Source organism: Tiliqua scincoides, chromosome 1 (assembly GCF_035046505.1).
Source record: "Tiliqua scincoides isolate rTilSci1 chromosome 1, rTilSci1.hap2, whole genome shotgun sequence".
In the NCBI taxonomy this organism is placed as follows: domain Eukaryota; kingdom Metazoa; phylum Chordata; class Lepidosauria; order Squamata; family Scincidae; genus Tiliqua; species Tiliqua scincoides.
In genome coordinates this window covers 137,996,466-138,020,974 of record NC_089821.1, presented here as the reverse complement: position 1 = coordinate 138,020,974, position 24,509 = coordinate 137,996,466, and the positions used below count along the sequence as shown (strand labels likewise).

Here is a 24,509-nt window from a genome sequence, read left to right as displayed (position 1 = left end):
GAGGAAACAACAATACTGAGCACAGATCTATAGAGGTCACTGAAATATATCAGCATTGTAACGATATGAACAGAAAAGAGGAAATGCTTAGCCTTAGCCATGCCTGGACACCTGTGCCCAACAAAACCAAGATCTTAAGTTTCAATAAGGAACAGACTGAAGGAATAAGGTGCCTTTAAGAAAGTTGGAAATGACAACCAGGTGACTAATGTGGTGATGAGGTAATTGGGACAGGGAATAGACCAGCAGTTAGTTGACTGAAGAAGCCTGGCTATAGAAATCCTTATTTTTTGTCCTTACATTGATGGGAGGCAGCTCTGCTGGAGGCAGGTGCATTTACCTATGCTTAGGGCTCCTTTGAGCTTTTGGCTAGGATACTTTTGTAGTAGTACTTTTGTAGTAGTTTTTTTTGTTTAGTAGGCAGTAGAGCTTGATACTTTGTTCTGTGTTTGAGTGTCTGTATAGTTATTGTACTGTATAGTTATTACTATAGTTATAGTTATTGGTTTGTCTGTATAATTATTATGCTCTGGCAACTCTTGTGACGCCGCTGGAACCAACCGTATTGGCTTCTGCCTTTCCACTGGACCATTCCAGTGATGTGGAGAGGGAAGATTTGCTGCATGAATAACAGCCTATCCTCCATACCTACTTTACCCAGGCTTCGTGCACTGGAGAGGACACTCCAACTTCGCCATATGGCGTCGGCACAACACAGGAAGCAGCAGTTTACCGGTTATAAGTCTTCGCTCAATTGGCGTAGAGTGTGACAACAGGGGCTGCTTCTGACGGTGGGAGAGATCATTGCATCTCATTGGGCAGCTACCGCCCACCTTAAGCCAGTAAGGTGCTGCCTAACCACGGTCCATTAACCTCATGGGGTGCATGGAGTTTAGGGTGAAAACCAACAAGTGGACGCCTGCGTTGGCTTGGTCATGTTGTGAGAATGGGCGATGGCTGGATCCCAAAGGATCTCCTCTATGGAGAACTCATGCAGGGAAAGCGCCCTACAGGTAGACCACAGCTGTGATACAAGGATATCTGCAAGAGGGATCTGAAGGCCTTAGGAATGGACTTCAACAGGTGGGAAACCTTGGCCTCTGAGCAGCCTGCTTGGAGGCAGGCTGTGCAGCATGGACTCTCCCAGTTTGAAGAGACACTTGCCCAACAGACTGAGGCAAAGAGGCAAAGAAAGAAGGCCCGTAGCTGGGGAGACACACCAGGGACAGACCACATTTGCTCCCAATGTGGAAGGGATTGTCACTCCTGAATTGGCCTTTTCAGCCACACTAGACGCTTTTCCAGAACCACTTTTCTGAGCGCAATACCATAGTCTTCCGAGACTGAAGGATGCAAACGATGTGTATAGTTATTTTATTCCCTTGAGAAAGCCCCACATAGTTGGGCGAAATGTCGGGAAGCTTATCAGACATCTTAAACATGGACTGAGAACCCAAAAACGAATCTCTTTTGATGACAATTCTAGGGAAAATCGTTAGAAGTACCAAACTGAGAAATTATTAATCAATTCTCAGAATTATATTTTCTTAATGAAAGTGCCCTAAATGGCAATCACCAGTTACTTCTTTCACAAAACATTCAGGATTCTGGGTTTTCATCCTAATTGTGAATCTGAATAACAATTGCAGTTAATCTCAATTCCACCAGAGTCCTACAGCATAGCTCTGTCTAATGGCTTCCTACTAAATTTCTTTATTGTCACAGCCTACCTATCGTACACCCTTTCCTTATCTCCTTTTCTCAATGTCTCTTTCCACTATATGTGCAATGTGCAAAAACTTTTTTTAAAGCGCTTTATCTGGAACATCCCGTCTTTCTGATGAACCTGGCTTCCTTAATTTCCTGTTTTCAGAACAGCTGTCTGCAAGGGATGGATGTGGGGACATTTCTGAGGAATAGCTGTCTACCTCAGTTGGAAGCTTTTCTGATTAGTCAGGCTCCTTGATTTGAAAACATAAGGATTTATAATAAAAAAAATCACAGTGAAAACAGAGGGAATGAAAAGAAAACAAACCAATAAAGAACCTATCCTATCATAACATTTGAAATTCTGGTATTTGCTGGTCTTGGAATAGAGTCAAAATAAATGGAGGAAATGTGTATTTCATTAAAGGCTAATATTTGGAAGACAAAGGAGAAAACAATAATGAAAGACTTCCAAGTGCAGATATATAAAAGAACTGAGCATGGTAATCTTCCTTCTCACCCTTTATCCCACAATTTTAGTGTTACACATAAGAGCCATTCCTCTCAGAAAAGAATACTTTCTCAAGCCATTAGCACCATTTGCCTGTAGCAAATTTTCACAAAGAGCTTGATGTTTCACAGCTCTTTTAGCAAAGCATGGTGGACTCATATTTATGCTAGACTTAAGTAATGCTAGCGATCATTGTGTTGAAGACCAAGGTGCTTGGTGTGTCAAATCAGAAACAAAGAACCAAAGTTTACTCTCCACATTAAGAAGATGAAATGTATCGCAACAGATGTTTTACATAGACATGGATGCAGCTCCTAAAGCGATGGCCAGAATCTGTGCTTTCTCTACAGAGACAGCCCAAATAAGAGTTTTAGTAGCTCTGCAGAAAATGACATCATGGAGTTATGGCTGCATTCAGAGAAGATTTAAGCCAATTCTGTACTCAAAACATTCCAACCTGTTGGGGTTCCCCTCCTCCCACAGGTTCCCAACTTACCCAGGGAGAGGACTTCTGGGTCAGAGGATCAGGGAAGAAGCCGGTGGAGCATGCGGCCACCTCCCCATATGCTGCCTGGGCACTCCTGTGGGCAGAAAGGCACAGCAGAGGAACACTGCGTGCCGAACCCCCCGCTTCGCCCTCTGCCTTGGAGAAGGGGGGGGAGACAGGCGCAGGCCATTCAGCTGCTGGGCAGCTGCCCCTCCCCTGCCTGGGGGTAAGGGGAGCACTCCCTCGCCCAACCAGCCGGGGCCTGCCTTGCCGGGCAGTGCACCTGGCTGTGACATTGGGAGCCCACAGCTGGACCTCCCGGCGTCATCTGCCGAGCTAGAGGACCCAGGTGGGCAGGGCCAGCCCACCCCCCAAAGGCAGAAACCAGAGCAGAGGCAGCAGCCTTCCCAGCCATCTCAGGAGCAACCCTGGCAGCTCCAGGTGAGAGGAGGTGGGGGAGGAGTGCTGGTAATCCCAGGGGAGTGCAGTCCCAGAGACAGATCCTTTTTGTACCATCCCTGTGAGGGAGGGGCCAAAGGGGAGGGGCCTTCCCTACATAAACCTGGAGGCCAGGGATGACAAGGCAGTTGGGAGTTAGAAGAGCAGGCAGGAGGGTCTGCTGCTAGCAGCCCCTGCTCCTGACTGACAAATGCTGCCAACCCAAAGAGGGGGAACAGGGTGACACAACCCCCCCTTCTTCTGGTGAACTGTTCTGAGGCCTCCAGAAGGGGGTCCCCCTTGGAAAGGCCGGGCGGGCCCTCCCCTCCCCCCACAGGGAGGCCTCACACAACCATTTAATGACAGCAGTGGCAACATTTTGCTAAACTAGCAATCACTCTTCACTAAAAGGAAGGTTACTAATTGTGGGGGCTCTGCAATTCTCAGCAACTCCCCATTCATTTCTCATGGGACTGTTCTCACTTCTTGCTAAAGTCCAAATGAGTTTATGTTGGGTGTGAGAATAGTTCTTTCATACTTATACTATAATCCTCCCTAGACCCTGAAGATTTTAGTAGCTATTGACTCATATACTTTCATGGGCAACGTGCTTGAGCAAGATGGCTGCCCAGCAACTCCAATCACTCTTAGATAACACTGATTATCTAGATCCAACATAATCTGTTTTCAGGCCTGGATTTGGCACAGAAATAAAGATGAACTGTATTGCAAGAGGAACAGGAGACCTGTGACCTCGCAGTCTTCTGATACCATCTAAATTTTGGATAAACTTTGTGGGTTAGGACTGGGGCACTGTACTTCAGAGGTTCTGCTCTTACCTGGATGGTAAACTCCAGAAAGTAGTCCGAGTAACCCCTTGGTATTTGTGCTGGAGTCCTACACAGTTCTATCATCTCTGATTCAATTTAACATCTATATTGATACCACCCATTGCTATTTTTCCTTTTACTTTGAGAATAAGCGAGGTGGTGCAAATGCACTACTGGATGAGAATCATAAACCGAAGTTCAGTACAGATAAAATGGCATCTCTGTGGGTGAGTGATTCATCTACTTGGAAGAAATGTATTCAGCCAATTCTGGAAGAGGTCACACTGTCTCTGAAGGGTCAGGTTGTAGCTTGGGATATACTATTGAATCTAGAATTGCCAAGGGCAGGCCAAGTGTCTTCCACCAACTTTGGATGAGGCCAATGATGACCCCTCCTGGACAAAAATAGTCTCAAAACAGAGCTAGTCTCAACACAGAGATAGTCTCAACACTGTTATCCATATACTGGAACCTCAAAGATTAGACTAGTGCAGTTGTTCCCAAACTGTAAGCCGTGGCTCCCTGGGGAGCCACAGATACCAGCTTTAGGGAGCCATGGAATCCTCACAAAAAGACCAGCCACCTGGTAAATGAATCAGAAGATACTGGATAGCTACAAGAAAAATCAAAGAAGCATTAGAAATTACAAAGCAACAGGTAACAGCAACAGCAATAAAAATCGAATGATATAAAGCAAGAGTAATTCAATTTAAGCAAAACCAGCAGTTTCAATCAGATCAAAGGCATTTCTACCAAAGACTGACTACAAATAATGTGAAAAGTGAAAAACCAGAAAAAGACTGCCACATTACAATTTTGGAAAAACTTATGGGAGAATCAGAAATATTACAATAAGGAAGCACAATGGACAAAAGATTTTGACCAAAGTTTTAATAAACAACAGATGCAAGAACTATAAATAACAACTAAACTGGTAATAGAATGTATAAAAAAATTAAGCATTGGACATCACCCAGAAATAACCAATTACATGGTTTCTGGCTTAAATATCTGACCAGTTTGCATTTAATACTAACTAAACAAAATATTATAAAAAAGATTAAATTGATGAATGGCTAACGACTGGAAAGACATATTTAATTCTAAAAGATCAAACTAAAGGAACACCACCAGGAAATTACAGGCCAATAACATGTTCACCAACAATGTTTAAACTGCTTACTGATATAATAGCAGATAATATTATGGATCATTTAGAAGAAAATAATATCTTGCCAACAGAACAGAAAGGAAATAAAAGGAACAGCAGTAGTACAAAAGATCAACTCCTAATTGATAAAATGATATTAGAAAATTGTAAAAACAAAAAAACAAATTTGCACATTATCTGGAAGATTATAAAAAAACCTTTGATTCACTCCCTTGTAGCTGGATGCCTGAGAAGAATAAAAATTAGTAAAAAACATAAATACATTTATACAGAAGGCCATGAAACAATGGAGAACAGAACTGAGTCGGAAATGAAAACTATGGTACAGTCAATATCAAGCAAGTTATTTTTCAGGGTGATTCGCTCTCACCGTTATTATTTGTCATTGCTATGATTCTTCTGTCAGTCATATTAAATCACCCTGGGGTGATATAAAGTGGGGTTATCAAATGACCAAAAATTCACAAAAAATTAACAATTTGCTTTATATGGATGATTTACAGCCCAATCTCGAGCTGCACTGGGCTGCAGCGGCGCCGAAAATGGCTGCCACCGCATCCTGAACACTCCGGGAAGCTGCCAGCGGCTCCTCAAAAGAAGGGGACTTTTGTCCCCTTCCCTGGGTAAAGCAAGTAGCCCCACAATGGGGTTACTCGATTCACCACCAAACCAAAGATCGGCGGTGAATCAAAAACTTCCATGTCGGGCGGTGAGCCCAACACAAAAGCTCAGGAGCCAGTGGGGCTTTGCTCCATCTCCCTCCCTTACTCCCTCCCCATGGCACACCTCCTCCTCACCTCCCCCCACTTACCTCTCCACTGCTCTGCGGTCCATGCGACAGCTGAGTGGCGGAGCTCTAGTGGGTGCCTGGCGGGAGGGCCTGCAAACGTGCCTTATGGCACATCTGGGACAGTGCACACCAGCAGTAAGGGTTGGGCCCTTAAAGGTTTAAGGAAAGTCAGAAACAGAGATTCAGGGCCCTAACCAACTTTCCAGCACCGGAACAGTTGCAATGCGACCTTGAGGTAAGGGAACAAATATTTCCATACTTTGAGGAGGCCTCTGTGACTGCCCCACCACACAGGATGCAGCTGCACCTGCACTGGAAAATTGGGTACGATTTGGCCCTCAGTCATTAACAAATACTGTTCAAATATTTAGCACAGATATTTTAATGGAATTTGGCCAAGAAAAATGTGTTACACTAGTTATAAAGAGAGGTAAAAACACAAAAAGTAATGGAATTGAAAGGCAAATGGCCAAATGATAGTCTAACCAAAAAGATGCCTATAAATATCTTGGCATTTTACAATCGAGTACATAAGAACATAAGAACATAAGAACAGCCCCACTGGATCAGGCCACAGGCTCATCTAGTCCAGCTTCCTGTATTTCACAGCGGCCCACCAAATGCCCCAGGGAGCACACCAGATAACAAGAGACTTCATCCTGGTGCCCTCCCTTGCATCTGGCATTCTGACATAACCCATTTCTAAAATCAGGAGGTTGCACATACACATCATGGCTTGTACCCCGTAATGGATTTTTCCTCCAGAAACTTGTCCAATCCCCTTTATACATCAAGCAGGAAGAAATGAAAACCATCCTCAAAAAGGAATATACCCAGAGAGTCAGAAAAATTTTGAAATCTAAATTGTGGGAACATAGGGCCATCAACAGCTGGGCCATACCAGTTATAAGTTATACTGCTGGAATAATTAATAGGACTCAAACTGATTTGGATACTTTGGATCGGAAAACCCGGAAACTTATGACAATGCACTATGCTTTGCATCCACATAGTGATACAGACAGATTGCATTTCTCGCATAAATTTGGTGGCAGAGGGCTATTGCAACAAACACTGGAGGAAGAGAAACATGCATTGGCTGATTATGCAAAAGAGAGTTAGGAACAACTTGCTGAAGTAATAGAAACTTATTAAAAGCTAAGCAAACTAAAGAAGATTATAAGAAAAATGCTATAAAAATAAGAACCGAAAGCTGGCACAATAAATCATTGCATGGCCAATATATAGAAAAGATCAAAGACAAAATAGATAACAAAAAAATCTGGCTATGGTTAACATCTGGAACTTTGAAGAAAGAAATAGAATCATTAATATTAGCAGCCCAAGAGCAAACTATTCAAACAAATGCAGTAAAGGCCAGAATTGAAAAGTCACCAAGTGATGCAAAATGTGCAAAGAAGCTGGAGAAACTATTGATCACATGCTTAGTTCCTGCAAGAAGATTGCACAGTGGCTCAAATGATCTATTGGAATTTGTGTGGAATCTACAATATCAAAACAGTTAATAATTGGTGGGAGCATAAACTAGAAAAAGGGATAGAAAAATGAAAAAGTTAAGATCTTGTGGGATTTTCAAATACAAACTGATAATGTTTTGGCACACAATACACCATACATTACAGTAATAGAAAAAAATAAAGTCATTGACATAGCAATACCTGGTGACAGTAGGACTGATGAAAAAGTATACGAAAAAAATCAATAAATATCAGGATCTAAAAATTGAAATCCAAAGATTATGGCGCAAACATAATCTGGTCATCCTATTAGCTGACCTATTGGCCATCCAACATAAGCAGTGGTCATCCTAGTAGCTATTGGCGCATTAGATGCGGTCCCAAAAAATGCTTGAATTACATTTAAAACATCTGAAAACTGACAAAATCACTACCGGTCAAATGCAAAAAACCACCCTGCTTGGTTCAGCACACATTATTTGCAAATATATTACGATGTCCTAGGCCCTTGGGTGGGGTTGACTAGTAATTAATGCAAAGTCCAGCTAAAGAACTGGCAGCTATGATATAACAACAACACAACAACAATAATAATAATGCAATGATATCTCAGTGATTCCCAGGATCTTGGCTAGATCTGAAATTGCAGACTATAACCAACCCAGCATAATAAGAACAGCAAGAACCCTATGAAGGTATCATATACATCATTGTGATTCCCAGGATGTTGGCTAGATCCCAAATTGCAGACTATAACCAACCTGGCACAGGATGTGATGAAGAAATAAAACAATACAGGTATGCACTCTACAATTTTGTTTCTTGAATAACAGCTTAGAAACCATTTAAATAAATAAAATACAGTGAATCCCTCATGTGGATGCACAGTTCTTTCTAGTACAACTCAGAGAGGTAGCTAGAATTGGAGAAACGAATTACAGAGGACTTTTAAAGTTGCCACCTTTAGTATCAAAAGAGAGATTGCATCGCCTGATTATCAGTCTCGCAGCAGAGAGAAATTCAGCAAGTGCAGATTTCCCAGCATGGTATGCAGTGAGGGAGAAAGCTGTACATATTACATGCCAAAGGCACAGAGAAGCAGAAGCTCATGAAAAGTTTAAAGCATGGGAATTACCTTGATGGATTAGACTGAGATCCAGCTCGTCTGACATTCTATTTTCAAATTTTTCAGTTCGGCACTTCCAGAAAGATTCATAGGCAGGACACGTTGAAAATAACCACAATTTGGTCATCAGATTATAATGCCTACAAGCATGGCACTTTGATTGAGCTATCATGAATAGATAATAGGCTAATCTCTTTCCTATCCTCCATAGACCAATCTTTTTTTAAACTCTTCTAACTTAGCGGTCATTCTCACAACTTGCAATCAAAAATCCATAAACTAACAATGCACTGCATAAACAACTTCCTTTGGGCTGCAAATTCATCCCCTTAAACTGGGATTAAGGCCCATACCTATTCAAATTTCCAGCACTGATGCAGCTGTGGCAACAGGACATGCACTGCATCCTGCAGTGGGAGAGGGGCAGTCATAGAGAACTTTTCAAGGTAGGGGAACATTTGTTCCTTTATCATGAGGCTGCATTGGAGCTTGAAAGTTAGACAGGATTAGGCCCCAAATCCCATTAATGGGACTTACTTCTTAGTAGACATAGGGTTGCATTGTTCTTCTGCCCTGAACCTTCTGCCAATCAGCTTCATTAAATGACCCCAAATTATAAGCAGCATGGGCCCTTCCATGAAACCAAGGTGACAGATTGGCAGGAGGAGCCTATCTACATCTGTCCACTTGTTTTCACTACTGCTGCTCCTCCTCCTCCTACTTCCAGCCCCGCACTCTCCTTCACTTTTCCTGTTCTGTTCCATTCCCTGCTTCCTTTTCCAATCCAGAGAGTGGGAGGAGCAGAGGAACAGAGGCTCGCACATCACCAATTTTGGAGGGGCAGCATTAAACTGTCTTTGGTGCTGGGAGGTTGTGGACCAGCCCTGAATCTAGGACTGGGAAAGAACATTACAATGCCTTATCGCCACACTGTTCATAATTCTATAAAGTACTTTCTTGTCTCCCTTTAGATTGATACCTCAATGATTCCACTTCAGATTTTTCTCTCTAATTTTTATAGCAAGATAATATCCATTTTAGCTGGTGTAGTGCAGAAGCTTGGGACCCAACCCTAAGGTGTCCAGCACCAGCTGTAAGCTCGCATCACCAGCACTGGGTGCAGTGAAAGTGCTCTTTCCTGCCTGTGGGAGACACTCAACGCTGGTGGAGAGACCAGCGCCAGTTGATGCTGAGCCTCAGCACTGGGATGACATGGGACTGGAGCACTGGGTAGTGAGTATTCCCACCAGTTGGTGGGGAGGCTTTCTGGCAGTGTTATTCAAACTGTGAGGCGCAGCTCTTTAGGGCAGCCCCAGGAACTCAAAGGGGAGGCGCAGGATGTCCTCTCGAAGCGATACAGTCACACCCCTGGGCAGAATACGAGCCCGTCTTCTGCTCATCATCTGCGCTTTTTTTTTAAAGCAGAAGAAACGGGAGTTGCTCAGCCGCGAGAGAGCTTGCTTGGCTTGCAGTCCTTAACACTCACTGCTCCTCCTAGTTCCCAGCCTGGGATCACTTCTCACCAAAGTGAAATCTCTCTTTTCCACCCCCTCCCTCTTCCACTCCCCACTTTCGATCTCCAAACCTTCCTGCTTTCCTCTCCCTCCCCAAATAAAATGCTTCCTAATATAGTAAATATTTCTGGCCACTTTCTGTTTAATGATGTCACTTCCAGCCCTCAGGAACATGATGGGGAGTCATGGCCAACAGCCTCGGGGGTCAAGTGAGCCACTGGCCGGAAAAGTTTGAGTGCCACTGCTTTATGGGGTAGGGGAGGGAGGGGAAAGGCGGAACTGGGCAGACAGAGGACAGAGGAAGGATTGGGCCCCAAAGGGGGAATGGGGTGGCAGCAGAATCACTGAATCCAGTGCCCCCTCCCAAGCTGCTTCACCAGACTCGTGTCCCTTCAGTTCTGTGCCTGCTGAATAGCCCCAGCCTAGCAACTGTTACCCTGCACATGCCCGATCTTGTCTGATCTCGGAAGCTAAGCAGGGTCAGGCCTGGTTAGTACTTGGATGGGAGACTGCCTGGGAATACCAGGTGCTGTAGGCTTATACCATAGTCTTTCAAGACTGAAGGTTGCCAACCAACCCACAGGATACAGCGGTGGCCATTTCAGCAGCACCATACCTCACAGCGCTGGAGTACCATAGGATTGGGCTGTAAGAGACTGAGCTGTGAAACAGGATGTCTCTGGTTCAAATTTTAGTTCTGAGGTGAACTCATTAGGTGGCTTTGGACAAGCCACCTAATTCTCAATTCAACCTCAATTCTCCAATTGCAAAATGGAGATAATACTTTACAGCAGGGGTGGCCAACGGGCAGCAAGCTACGTGCCGCTTTTTATTTACAGACTCTTGAATGTGCCACTTCACTTTATTCTGACTCTCTCTGGACCAGCTCAGATGGTTTCACCAGCCCACGTGATCTGCCGAGCCTCTGATCAACCGTGTTGCTCCTTTTCTGGGCTTCATGCTAGGAGAAGCGCTGTGCACTTGCTGCCATGGAGCCCTGTGTCAGCTGGTGTGGCCATTTGTGACTCTGGGTGTGCTACTAAGGAAGTGTCAGTGTGCCATTAGTGGCACACATGCCATGGGTTGGCCACCCCCGCTTTACAGGATTGTTGTAATGACCGCAACTAGATAATACACTTGAAGAGTTTTGCACATTCAAACAGCACTATACAAATGCATTGTCATTATTATCACAGGGCTATGATGAGGGGTCAGGATATTTTCAAATATTTCCTTAATAATTCCTAAAATGCATTTGTAATTTTCATAGAAGTAGCACACGGTGTTGACTTTTCAATGAACCTTCCGCAATGACTCCAAGCCCTCCTTTCTGAGTAGTCACAGTCATTTTAGACCCATCGAAGTTGGGGAGTTCTGATTTTTTTTTCCCAATGAGCATCATTTTGTACTTACACTGAAGCTCAACAGTGGCCTCTGGAAAGCTTCCCATATGTTCTCAGATTTCCCCATCAGACTTCCAATCAAAGTCTTGTTGGCACTTTGTTATGGCAGTGAAAGTGGAAGACCTTAACCCGGCTGTAACACATCATTTTCACCAAGTTTGTTCTTCCTGGCATTTTAAATGTTATATGTATTAAAACCCACTGAGAATTATTTTCTTTTTAAGCATGGAGACTGATTCTGAGAGTGGGCTCCAGAAATAAGCAGTGGGTGTTTTAACTGCACCCAAAGACTTATTCTCCTCTATTCACAAGACCTAATAAATGTCCTGTTTATCAGTTCTGATATTATTAAATTCTAATACTGAAATAATCTAGAAATTAAAATGCACAAAAGTGAAATCATTATTACAAGAAATGAAAATATAAAACATTTTGAGCCTATATTGTGCCATGGCTGTATTTTCAGATGAGCCCCTAAAAAAAGTGATACCCTTGAAAGTAGGCTGATCATTGCACAACTCTTTTCCAGGCTTCAAATATATCCTTGTTTACTATTGGGCTTATGTGCATTTTAATTACTAGGAAACTTACCCTATACATGCAACAGCCTGCAGGCAGTTCCAAGTTGTTTGTACCTTTTATGAACTCATTTCTTTTATAAAGCGATTTGGGTCACGATTTTTGCTGACATTTTTTTCCATGCCATGTTTCTTTAAAATCTCACAACAAGAACAATAAAACCGATTTCCCTTTCTTTATCCTTGCACTTTATTTTCTAGCCTCCAGCTCACTGTGGTCAGCCATGATTAGCAGAGACAGAGAATTAAACCCCAATCAGAAGAAGCTGATTCCATTCTGAATGTATTTATTTCAAACTGAAATAATATCTATATCTCTGAATTCCTTTTGGCAACACCTGTGCAACCAAAAAAAAAAGTTTCATTGACTTTTTTACATTGATTGGCAGCCAAGTTCTCATAAATGAAAAGTTCACATCACAATATCCCAGGGAAACAAGTGATGCGCCTGATTCCATTGCACAAAAACTTGACCTTTACAGGTTTGGCTACAGCCATGAAGAAAAACCATGTTCCCTGTCCATTACATCAGATCACAGAGAATTATGTTTCTGAACAGAATCAGTATCAACCTCATTTCTTCTACATTTTTTTAAAAAGTGTGATACACTATACTTCTTCAAAAGTAACCAGAGTGGCTTAAAACAATAAAACTGCACCAGTAACAAAACCATAATATCAAAACCAAGCAGAAATACCAGCATAAAAAAGCAGAACAAGCGAGGTAAATTCATTATAGCAACAACAGATTTCATAGAATTATAGAGTTGGAAGTGACCCACAAGGCCATCTAGTCCAGACCCCTGCCTGTGACAGGAAATCCTCGTAGAGCATCTCCAGCAGGTGCCTGTAAAGCCTCTGTTTGAAGAGTTCCAGTGAGGAAGAATCTACCACCTCCCTCAGCAATCTGTTCCACTGCCAAATCGCCCTGCCTGCCAAGAATTTCTTCCTGATGTCCATCTGGAATCTCCTCTCTTGCAATCACCTCTCTCTTTGCAAAAGGGATGAACAAGAGTCCCAGTGAAGCAGTAGAAGAAGAAAATAATGAAACACCCCTGAACCATGCCAAGGTCTCCTCTGAAAAGTTAGGTTTTGACACCTGGCATCTAAAAACATTCAGTGTTGAGTTCAGGTGAGCCTCCCGCAGGACGGTTTTGCACAAAGTTGATGTCACAGCCCAAAAGGCCCAGCTCCTCATAACTGCCTGCAGTACTTCAGCTCAGAGCTGGCATCAGGGGTTGGCCAGACTGGACACTGGTTGAAGGCCAATGTCCATCAGAAAGCCCACATGGCTGGGATAACAACCCATAGTACTGGTGGCAGGAGTAGTCCCTAATGCATCATTGGGGGCAGGCAGGGAGTGCCATAGAAAGTCCAGTGCAGAACTTTGCCCAATGCATCTATGAGAGATCATCTGAGTCCTCAATCCTTTCCCTTCCTTAGTTAATAATGTACAAAAGAGGGAGGGCCAGCAAGGACCAGAAGACGATCGATGCCTTGAGTTGTCCCGTGTACAGCCAGTACCCAGTCACACATCTTGTCCCAAAAGGTAAGATTCTGGCTAATAGAACAAACTCTGGGGGATTGGTGCTGGGCCTACTTGAACTTGTCAAGTCAGCCCAGAACTTTGTCAAGAACTTGCCAAAAAATTTTATCTCAGCATTTGCAGCAAAGATCACAATGCTGGGGCTCTTAGATGGGGGGGGGGGTAGGAATTACATTTATAGGGGACACTACAAAAATAAAGATAGTGGCTTTTTCAAGGTAAACTTTAAAACAGAGGCTGTCCCACAATCTGGCCACTCCCATAGCCATTGAAATGTTTCCGATATTTCCTTCCTCCACAGAAGAAGGAAGTCATTGAAGAAATTATTTTTGGCAACAGAGGAGGATCTTTGGCCATGAACTAATTGGCACCAAAGCTTCAAAACATGGACATTCAAAGAGAATTCCAGGATTCCTCCCAAGGAGCAATCTGAGAATTCAAGAGAAGTCCAATGAGTTTTTGTAAGACACAAGGAATTTTTCAGGTGGGAAGTACCTTAGCATCTAAATCCCTGAACAGTCTTGATGCTCACTGGATGACCTTGGACTGCTCTCCCTCTTTCAACCTAATCTATCTCACAGGGTTGTTTTGAGGACCTAGGGAACAGATATGCCACCCTGAGATCTATGGAGGAATGAAAGGGTAGAAAAATATAAAATAAATAAGGTGGATGCTACAAGGAAATGTTTCACACTAGTTAGCACTATGAGAAAATGGATGTGGACAAGAAAGTAAAGGCAGATTGTGTTGTTGAATAGTTTTTGCCCTTTCATATCAATCTGTCTCCATAAACACAGGGGTTTGATTTAAAGGAAGCATCAGTAATGCATACAAAAGGTCAGTGTTGGGAACTCAAGTCAGTGACTCGGACTAGAGTCATGAAAATGTGTGATTTGGGTTGTGTGTGTGGAAAACTCTGAAAAGACTCAAGTCAGGGCCACCCTGACTTGGCACTCATCCTTTTTGCTGACTGTGTTTGGGTGTGCTTGCTTACTGTCTCTGTGGCATGGAAAACCTGTGGGGCAAGCAGGGGCAGGCATATGAGCAGGAGGGGGGAGGCGGGACTGGGCTCCCTTTTCCTGTCTCTGATAGGAAGGAAGGAAAGGATGAACAAAGGATGAGCATTCTCATATTTCCATTGGCTGAGGGAGGGCAGGAGGAGGAGCCAGCATGGGGGTGGAGCCTCATTGAATGATCAGCTACAGTGGGACTACTTCTGTGTAGGGCTGCAAAGGATCAGGTCATCCTGATAGGCCTCCCAGCTGCTGCTTGTGACTCTCCTCCCTCTTGCTGCTTCTGTCCCGGCTCTCATGCAGCCCTCCAGCCCTGTTTACAGATGGAAGGAGGCAGCAGGGGAGTAGTTAAAGAGAAAACCCCCCCCACACACACACACAGCCTGGCAGCAGCCCCATTTTTTGCACAGTTGGCTTTTTAAAGGGGATGACCCAGCCCAGGGAGAGATTTGAGGCAGGGAAGGAGTTCATAGTGATCACTCTGCACAGCATGGCTCTGTTGTTACTTGGGAGGGGGACCCTCATTGAATAACTGGTTGCAGAGAGACTACTTCTGAGTAGAGCTGCAAGGATTGGGTCGTCTTGGTAAGCGTTGCAGCTGCTGCTCCTGACCCTCCTCTTTCCACTTCCATTCCTGCTCTGTCTCTGTCCCTCCCACCCTGTTTACAGATGGGCAGGGACAGCAGGCGAGTGAGTAAAGAGAACTCCGAGACACACACCGGCAGCAGCCCAGTTTTTTCCACAGTGGGCTTTTAAAGGGGGGGCAACTTGAGTCTTTTAAAGTCACTAAAGGGTGACTTGGAAAGTGTCCCCGTTATGACTCTTTTTCGAGTTGAGTCGTGGGGGGCAGTGACTTGGGGACTCAACTCGAGTCAAACCACAGTGGGTTTTCTCATCCCTGCCAAAGGTATTGGTAATCCATGACACTTTTCAATAATTCTGACAGTCTTTTCAGAGTGAGAATTGCTGTGCCTAAGGATGTCATTTGAGTTCTGCAGGAGGGCCAGGCTTGAGTCGCTGGAGGAACTTAATTTCAGCAAGGTGGCCACATTGTATTCCTTTCCAATTAAGTCCTAAGACTGAATAGAACAATGAGTAACCATATTGAATGCTATTCTATTGCCAAGATTCTTATTTAATATAAAATTAATTAAATGACACACTTTGCCTTAGGCATCCAGTGATTGGACTTCCCTCCTAAAGAACCTTCCATCTGATATTCATTTGGCTCACACTCATATTCATTTAAGCCACTTGAGATTTATAGAACTCAGGCTGGTAGAGCCTGGTGCGTCTAAGGCAGTGGTTCTCAAACTCTCTGGGACAGTATGAGAGCCAACTAAGTTCCTGCGTGGGCGGGAGGGGGGAGGCAGCAGGGGTGGGGGAAGGCAGCGGCACGATCCCCAGGATCACGCCACTCAGGGGGGCTGCAAGAGCTTGGGTACACATACCCAAGTCCCTGCAGCCTCCCAGGGGTGCGGGGAGCCTGGCGCAACCTGCAGCAGGGCTCCCCGCAGCAGTGAAAGTAGATGCGGAGCGACTGCGCTCCACTTCTGCTTTAGCGGAGGCGGGGCGCAATCGACTCCACATCTACTTTCACTGCTGCGGGGAGCCCTGCTGCAGATCGTGCCGGGCTCCCCGCACCCCCAGGAGGCTGCAGGGACTTGGGTACGTGTACCCAAACCCCTGCAGCCCTCCTGAGCGGTGCGATCCTGGGGATCATGCCACTCCCTTCTCCCTACATCCAGGCTGCCCCCGCCCCTTAAGGGGCAGGGTCCGCAGGCTGGGGTGTTGCGACGCCCCAGTTTGTAAAGCCCTGGTCTAAGGCTTTAAAGGGATCTTCCCATGGTTCATGCCCAGGCTTCCTCAGCGAGCGTTGCGTCAGCCTGGCTGGGCTGATGCAAGGCTCTGGGGTGGGCAGGGAGGAGGTGGGAGGGAGGCGTTCCTGGGCGGAGGGCGGCCCCAGGGGTGGGCGGGGAGCGGGAGGCGGGGCTGGAATCCAGCACTTATGCTGGATCCCAACTCCCGTTCCTGGGGAGTTCAGAGTGGCTTCAAGGAGGTGGCGCAAGTCCAAGGAGACCTATAGTGCCAAAGGCTCCTTACCTTGCCTCTGGCTGAACCACTTCGGGCCCCTATCCTGCGCTGAATACAGCGCAAGCCTCTTGGCGTGCCTGTTCCAGCACAGGGTAGGATTGTACCATTAACTTCTGTGTTCTTAAATGTATCAGTCACATAGGATGAATGGAAAATCTACCTTATTTACCATGACTACCTTGGTCATGTGTAGCTACCATTTAACTTACTGCTGATTTCCTTCTAAAATATTGTGGATGCCCATCAATCATGACTATGATGAAGTCTTTAGCACAGATCTATCAAATGTTGACTGGTTCAAGTGAGTTAACATTAAAATGGACACAAATCACTGTTAATATGGTTGTAACATGGATTATTTTAATCTTATACTCTAAAATTCACCCTTTGTAAATGAGTAAATGTAACCATTTTAGAGGAACAGAGGAAAGAAAAGGACTCTCGTGATAAAGAAAGAGAAAAATCAAGATGTGTGTGTTTGTGCCTGCCTCTCTTTCACATGGAATTAATGGTGGTTTAATGGGGTATGAAAGGATGTTTTACTGGAAAACAATGAGGGACAATTGTCTAGCTCACGTTTCATTTCACAGGTCATTATTGCATTAAGAAGTAAATCGACCAAGTCCGGTAAATAACAGTCTGTGTATTGCTGAAAGCTTCAAACCAAACAATCTTAGCGCTCTTCAACTAATATCTTTGTCATTTTTAACCCTTGCAGAGCTCTGCTGCAGGCTAAACAATTACTGTCTTCACCCACCCCTGGCAGGTAAGCATTATTCATGTTACCTCTCTTCTCTCTTCAGCAAACCCCACCAGGCTGAGGGTTTTGCATTGTTGTTTTGTTTATTAGCCAACCTCGCCAACTGTGTGTCTGGTGGCCTTGAAAAACAACACACATTTTAGCTAGGGCTTCAGGCGTCTTTAAACAGGCTGCTTCCTCTGCAAAATTAATTGTTGCAAAACACAGCATTTCTTCTGTGCAAAGCACTACACACAAACACTCAGCAGTTTGCTTGGGTTATGGATATGCCTGAGAAATTTAGAGAAACTAACACAATTATTCTTTGAGTCTGCATATAAGATTTATCAGCAAGGGTACAGGGCCCCTCTTCAATGCACTAGTGTAATACCTAATAGAGCAATACCTATTAACCCTTGAGAAGACTCATACTGTAGCTTACTTGTTTTTCAACTTGGGTGCAATGTTTCATAGATCATATCTTCATTGTTAAATACAAATATTCTAACAACATTTCTTTTGCAACAGTTTAAAAATGTAAATCACCTTCAACAATGCTGGCTAAATCTTTAGGCCACCCAAAATGCTATTCCTCACAGTGTTTGAGTAGGCCTGTTACCTCAAGCCAGCTCTTGTAAATTCCATGTGCCACAAACCAGATGTCTGAAATGTCAGAACTGGTTTCTGCAAAGCATTATACCCATATTCAAATCTCATGATTGTACATGAATGCATATCAGAAATCCTTTCAGCCACTCGCGTTCTCTTGCTGCTTCCCATACTTTACAAGTCCTGCCTGTCCCTCAGTCCAAGGAAATGAGGCGGCTATTTGGAAACAGATTTTCAACGAGCCTCTCTTATGGTTATTTGTAGCAAGTAAAAATCACCTCCAAGTGACCAGGGGTGTTAACCGCACCATGAGGATAGAATTCTGTGGCTCTTGGGCCCAGTTCAGATGTCAGATTAAACTGTGGCTTCACCTCGGGCCTGTGCAATGTTCATGAAAAGCAACACAGCAAAGCATGCAGACTGGACACTGCTGGAAGCAGTGAGTAGCCAGCTCTGCACAGACATAGACATCATATGCCCACTACTGTAGGTAAGACTGTAGGAGGGAGGCAGGGAGGAGGGAGGACAATGCAAGGAGGACAGTGGATTGGGCCCACGAAGGGGGAACTCCTTGCCACAGGATGTGGTGCTGGCGTCTAGCCTAGACGCCTTTAAAAGGGGATTGGACAAGTTTCTGGAGGAAAAATTCATTACGGGTTACAAGCCATGATGTGTATGCGCAACCTCCTGATTTTAGAAATGGGTTATGTCAGAATGCCAGATGCAAGGGAGGGCACCAGGATGAGGTCTCTTGTTATCTGGTGTGCTCCCTGGGGCATTTGGTGGGCCGCTGTGAGATACAGGAAGCTGGACTAGATGGGCCTATGGCCTGATCCAGTGGGGCTGTTCTTATGTTCTTATGTGGGTTAGGGGGCAGTGGCACCTGCAGAATCCTAACCCCTTTTCTGGGGTTGATCTGCCTTCATGGGTCCACGTAGACTGGTGCAGGTCTGAGTAGACCCACTGGGCTGGCAGGGACCTTCCCTGGGACAAGGGAACAAATGTATCCTTGCCCTGAGAAGGCCTCTAGAGGCCAAAACTCTTCCACAAGATGCAGTGGATGCCATGTTGGTGCCACAGAATCACTGCATGGAGAGTTTGGTTGGATTGGACTGTAAACTTATCTGGGAGCTACATAAACAGCGTTCTACTCACGAGGCCATTCTTGGAACTCCATCCCTCCCCAGAACCCTCCTTTCCGTCTCCCCCTTTCCTTACAGGATACTGTATTCTCCTCCTCTTGCAGAACACACACACACACACACACACACACACACACAACTCCTTGACAATGAAAATGATACAGCAATATGCAAATGTGCAGCCAACTCTTACGATAATAAAACAAACCTGTGGGTGTTTTAGGCGGTTTCCTTCAATGCTGCTGCTAATTGTTGATCCAATTCTAGCTTGAGCAGCCCAGCAACATGCTGTCACTTATAAGTTACAACTTGTAGAAAGTCTTATTGTGGCACAGATTGTGGAGTGGCTTCCTGACATTTGTTAACTATTGCCCATCAGATGATCTTTAAAAATGCCAAAAACTTAAAAGCTTTATTGCAAGTTATGGGCAGGAACACACAGAACAATTAAAGGGTTGTGTTAAAGGGCAGCTCAGGGCAGCAGTGGCCACTGCGGTACTGGCATCGGTTTGTGATTCATAATCAGGTCAGAGAAAGCAGGGGGGAAAAACAAGACAGTGAATTAATCAGCTCTCTAAGCAGCCAGAGAGAGGGATCCTTAGAGAAATGCCTTGTACCAGCGAAGACATTAGACATTTTGTTTAAGGATTAGACATTTTGTTTAAAGATTAAAGTTCTCTGTGTGCTTAATCAGTTTCTAGGGCAGGATGGAAAACAGGATTAATTACAGTCCCGTGCATTGAGTTCCCATACTGCAGGAGTCATAAATGAGGCAACTTTTCTGCAAAATGGCCGCCATCAGGAGCAGCACGCTCAGGAGATGCTAATTGTAATTAAACAGTTTATTTGGAATCACAGAACGGAGCCTTAATCAGAAGGAGAGCAGAGCCTCACTGCATGCACTCCCAGCACATGGCTGTATAACAGAATGGCTCTTTTGCAACAGACAGTTTGCTTTAAGACTCGAGCAGGGTTTTATGCCAGGGGGTCTAACATTCTCTCCTCTGTGGGATTTCAAGGGAAATCTTATTAGGTCAATTGTTAGAAGGCACCTCTCATTAAGGGATCTCAAAACACTTGTGAAAGTGAATAAAATTATCCTGCTCTGCTGAAGAACAAACATGGACCACTGTGCCACTAATGCACAGAAAGCTTTTGTTGAATTAAGTTACTTACTCTAAAACAAGGACAGACACTTGCAACTGGAAATCGTACTCCTGATATATGGGCTCTAAATCATTTTCTTGTCATACTGCTGCCTTTTTGGAACAGAATTATAGACTTTGAAGCCAGAAATAGTTGTCTTCAGTGACCAAAATGGAACGACCCATTGAAAACAAACAATTCAATAGACTGCACTGATCTGTCTCTGGGACTTATCATATATCTCAGTAACACTGCATGGTTTGTTGCCTGTGACTTACCAGTATCCAAACATGGCTGTTCCCTTTCAAACTCTGACTTTGGGAAGACAGATGCAGGTGGAGCTAATCCCAAGGCAGTTCCATCCAAATCTTTGAAGAGAGCTTTCCTTGAGTTGTCACATATCATATCAGCACATGAGCCAAGTCTTGATTCTCTGTCCACGAAGAGAAGAAACATGAGATTTGGAAGAAACCACCCTGAACTCAATGCAGGACTGTTTCCATTATTGACAGAAGCACAGATTAATAGGTAGTGATATAAATAGATATAATCTCTACAAATACATGGCACTGTAGGCCATCTACTGTTCCATTAATGTGTTATAGGGGTTATTATGCTGGTCTTTTGCCCTAGATGTTTACTTGAAGTGCAGCTGTGTTTTCTAACAAGCACTGGTCTGAATCTGTTGCAACCTGCAATGAGAATGTTCCAAAAGAAACCTTTCAGATTTCAGAAAAAGTTAGAAATGAATCAATCAGGAAAACTAACACACCATTTCATTTTTTATTTCAAACCCACAACAATTCAAAGAAACTGGAACCACAAGTACACAGTAGCCCTGCACCCAAAGCTTTTTTTTTTTTTTTTTTTTTTTAGTACTAATTCCTTTCTTTGTGAAATGGAGGAATATGTGCAGAGATGTCAATTTTGTTTGGGTCCAATTCTGTGAGTTGGTCTTCTCTGCCAATTCTGAGATTCAAATTCACTCATACAGAGCAGTCAATACAAAATGCATCATCAACACTACACATTCAAAACACATTTAATGTCTCCCCCCCCCAACATCCTGTTTGCCCCCCAACATCCACTTTGAAATAATTCATAAACAGCCTAGAATCTGTAGTGTAGACAAAGGAGTTGAAGAGCATCTAAATACAGGGGTGCCCAAACATGGCCCAGGGGCTATTTGTGGCCCTCAGGGACCCCCAGTCTCCAATGAGCCTCTGGCCCTCTTGCATGAGCTGTGAGCCGAGGGCTTCCTCCACAGCTTGCTGCTTCATGTCTGTGATGCAGCAGCAGCAGGGAAGGAAAGGCCGACCTTGCTTTGTGAAAGGCCTTTCATAGGCCATGAGCTATTGCAAGACCTTCATTCATTCATATAAGTTCCATCTCTAATATATTCATTTATGTAAATTTATTCAAATTTAAAAAGTAAATTAATTCTTTTTTCTCAGCCCCCAACACAGTGTCAGAAAGATGATGTGGCCCTTCCACCAAAAACTTTAGACACCCCTGATCTAATATAATACCAGTACCCTTCTGAAAATTACCGTTCCCATGGTTCTTTGCATGGAAAGCTGTAAAAGTTAAAGCAGCTTGCCAGGGGTTTATTGTGCAGTGTAGGCTGTACACGACAGCAGTCATATAGGACTTCCACTGCATTAACTGTTGTCATGTACAGCCTACACTACACAATAAACCCATGGCAAGCTGCTTTAACTTTTACAGCTTTCCATGCAGATATTTGATCCAAAAACCCAGGGGTTTAAAAAAAATTAGTGACATTTGCCTTTACCTAGTTTGCAGTGGATAAAAGTAGAACATATTCTGTTCACTGATATGGAGCATTCTTGTCCGCTCCGATGTGACTAGATGCAGGATGCCTGCATTGTCCAGATCTGTCATGATGCAGATGTCTCTGTCATCTGTATAGCAAGTCTTCCTAAAGCCTGCAAAGGTGACATCTGATGTTTCAAAAAGAAAAAAAAGGAGATTATGTAGGGGAAGATAGTCCAAACAAATGTTGTAGGAAATGGTCAGCAGTCACATAGGACTGAGCAAGAGTGCACTGCTGTAGGTCTATGGAATAACTGAAACCTTGTTCAGGTGTAAGATTCTGAACATGAATAAATTGGTGGAGGAAACTTCCCCTCTGTTGTTGTTTTTTAATGAACAATTCCCCCTTATTCATCTGGATGCCTCCACGTCTTACCCCAAAGTCTTGCATGAACAGGATGTTAGCTACACATAATCAGGAACTAGCTACACATGATCAGGAACTCTGAGAAGACATGGAATCTGATTATGTGGATACAGCCCTCCATGCTTTCAGCTACATGTCTATGTGTTGGGATTCTTTCATGTAATTGGATGAACATGTGCAGATCAGGGGCCGAAGTCTTCAGTATTCACACTAATACCAATGTCAGTATCTGTGCATTGGAATCCAGAAAATAGTTTGTTGTAGCAGATTAAGAATTAAGAATCGGGTATCCCCATTGCGGGGCTGTTTCCCTTACCAAGGGGAAGGGGACTTTCATCCCCTTCACCCAAGGAGCCCCCGGCTGCCTGGTTGAGCTCTGGATTCCACAGCAGCCATTTTGGCACCATGGCAACCCCATGCACTGGGCAGTTTAGGATTGGACTGTAACATGGCAATCTTCCCTTGCCATTAATTTTGGCAATTGAGGTGGGGGATCTTTTTGAGAATCATGAGAAAGCATCCTTTAAAAAATAATATTTTGAACAATCATTTTATTTCTATTTTCAACACTGATTCAAAAAATAACCTGTAAGTTCAAGGAGATGGAGCACTAACCTTGTAATGTCATTATTCCCAGCATTACTGAAGAGTTTCTTGCTTTGTGCCATGGGTTATCAGGCCACCTACTAGGTTCAGAGGTAAAAGAAGGCCACAGAATTCCAATACGACCCCTCCACGGATTGCGGGGAGCTCGGTCTGTAGATGTCAAGTCAGCCGAAAGAGGATGGATTCTGTCCCTAATACAGTCAAAGGATGAGCTTGTGGCTACAATGATGGAGTTTCTCAGTTCAATGTATAGCTTTTCTACTTGGCACTGCAGTTCAGCAGATGGGCAGTAGAGTATTGGCAGAAGACCCACTGCATTGTCAACTAGGGTCACATTCTCTACCACGACATTTCCTTCAAGTTGAAACATGATACCATAGTCATAGTTCTTGTAGGACAGAAACCCTGTTATTTTGGTGCACTGTGGAAAACCATCTCCTCTGTATAAATGGACCCCATGGAGATTGGAATGAGCCACATTACCAGTAAAAGCCTGCTCAGCTAAGAAGCATTCTTGCCCTTTGATGTGAAAGGCTATTCGTTCTGATCCTGCTACAACATTTTTATGCAGGTAGGCATCATCTACTGCATTTATTTTGATGCCAACCACCCAATGTGATGATTTCTCTGGCTGTTTGCTCAGAACGACAAGATTCCTGATGAGAGAATAATTCCGTCCTTCCAAATGTATGCCATGACCAGCTGTGCTGAATACTATATTGTCATGTAATAAGAGCCTGCTGCTTGCAACTGCCTGAATGCCAACTCCACAGCTATGGTGAATACTGGAGGAGAGTATGAAGGATTCAAAGCTTGCATTTCTGATGTCAATTGAAGGAAACTGTGGGGATCCCAAGTTTAGAATTTCAACATTTGAAAGCTGGAGCACACCTGCAAGTTGGAAAAAGAGATGCCAGGAACCAAGCTTCCCTTTCTGTTGGAACAGCAAGATATAAATGCTTTGTACAAATAAATTAAATATATTTACACCTAGAGCAGGGGTGCCCAAACCCTGGCCCGGGGGCGACTTGCAGCCCTTGGGGGCTCCCGATCTGGCCCGCGGGGAGCCCCCCAGTCTCCAATGAGCCTCTGGCCCTCCAGAGACTTGCTGGAGCTGGTGCTGGCCCGATGCAACTGCTCTGTGAGGACGACTGTTCAACCTCTCACCTGAGCTGTGGGACGAGGGCTTCCGCCACTACTTGCTGTTTCATGTCTGTGATGCAGCAGCGGCAGCAAAGGAAAGGCTGGCCTTGCTTTGTGCAAGGCCTTTTATAGGCCTTATGCTGCTGCAAGACCACCATTCATTCATATAAGTTCCATCTCAAATATATAAATTTATGCAAATTTATTCAAATTTTAAATCAGTTCTTTTTTCCCC

At 44.2% G+C, this 24,509-nt stretch overlaps 1 protein-coding gene and 1 pseudogene across 1 annotated transcript in view; one reads left to right on the top strand and one right to left on the bottom strand.

The window, feature by feature from the left end:
- Positions 1-10,472: 10,472 nt before the first annotated feature.
- LOC136637093 (5S ribosomal RNA) lies at positions 10,473-10,590 on the top strand (annotated as a pseudogene).
- A 9,347-nt stretch (positions 10,591-19,937) lies between these two features.
- PKHD1 (PKHD1 ciliary IPT domain containing fibrocystin/polyductin) overlaps positions 19,938-24,509 on the bottom strand; it is a 239,695-nt gene continuing 235,123 nt past the window's right edge. The window contains exons 53-56 of the mRNA XM_066622360.1: positions 23,141-24,022; positions 22,118-22,286; positions 20,601-20,755; positions 19,938-19,999 (exon numbers count right to left, since the gene is read on the bottom strand). Coding sequence (XP_066478457.1) covers positions 19,938-19,999; positions 20,601-20,755; positions 22,118-22,286; positions 23,141-24,022 — 1,268 coding nt within the window. The remainder of the gene's footprint in view (positions 20,000-20,600; positions 20,756-22,117; positions 22,287-23,140; positions 24,023-24,509) is intronic.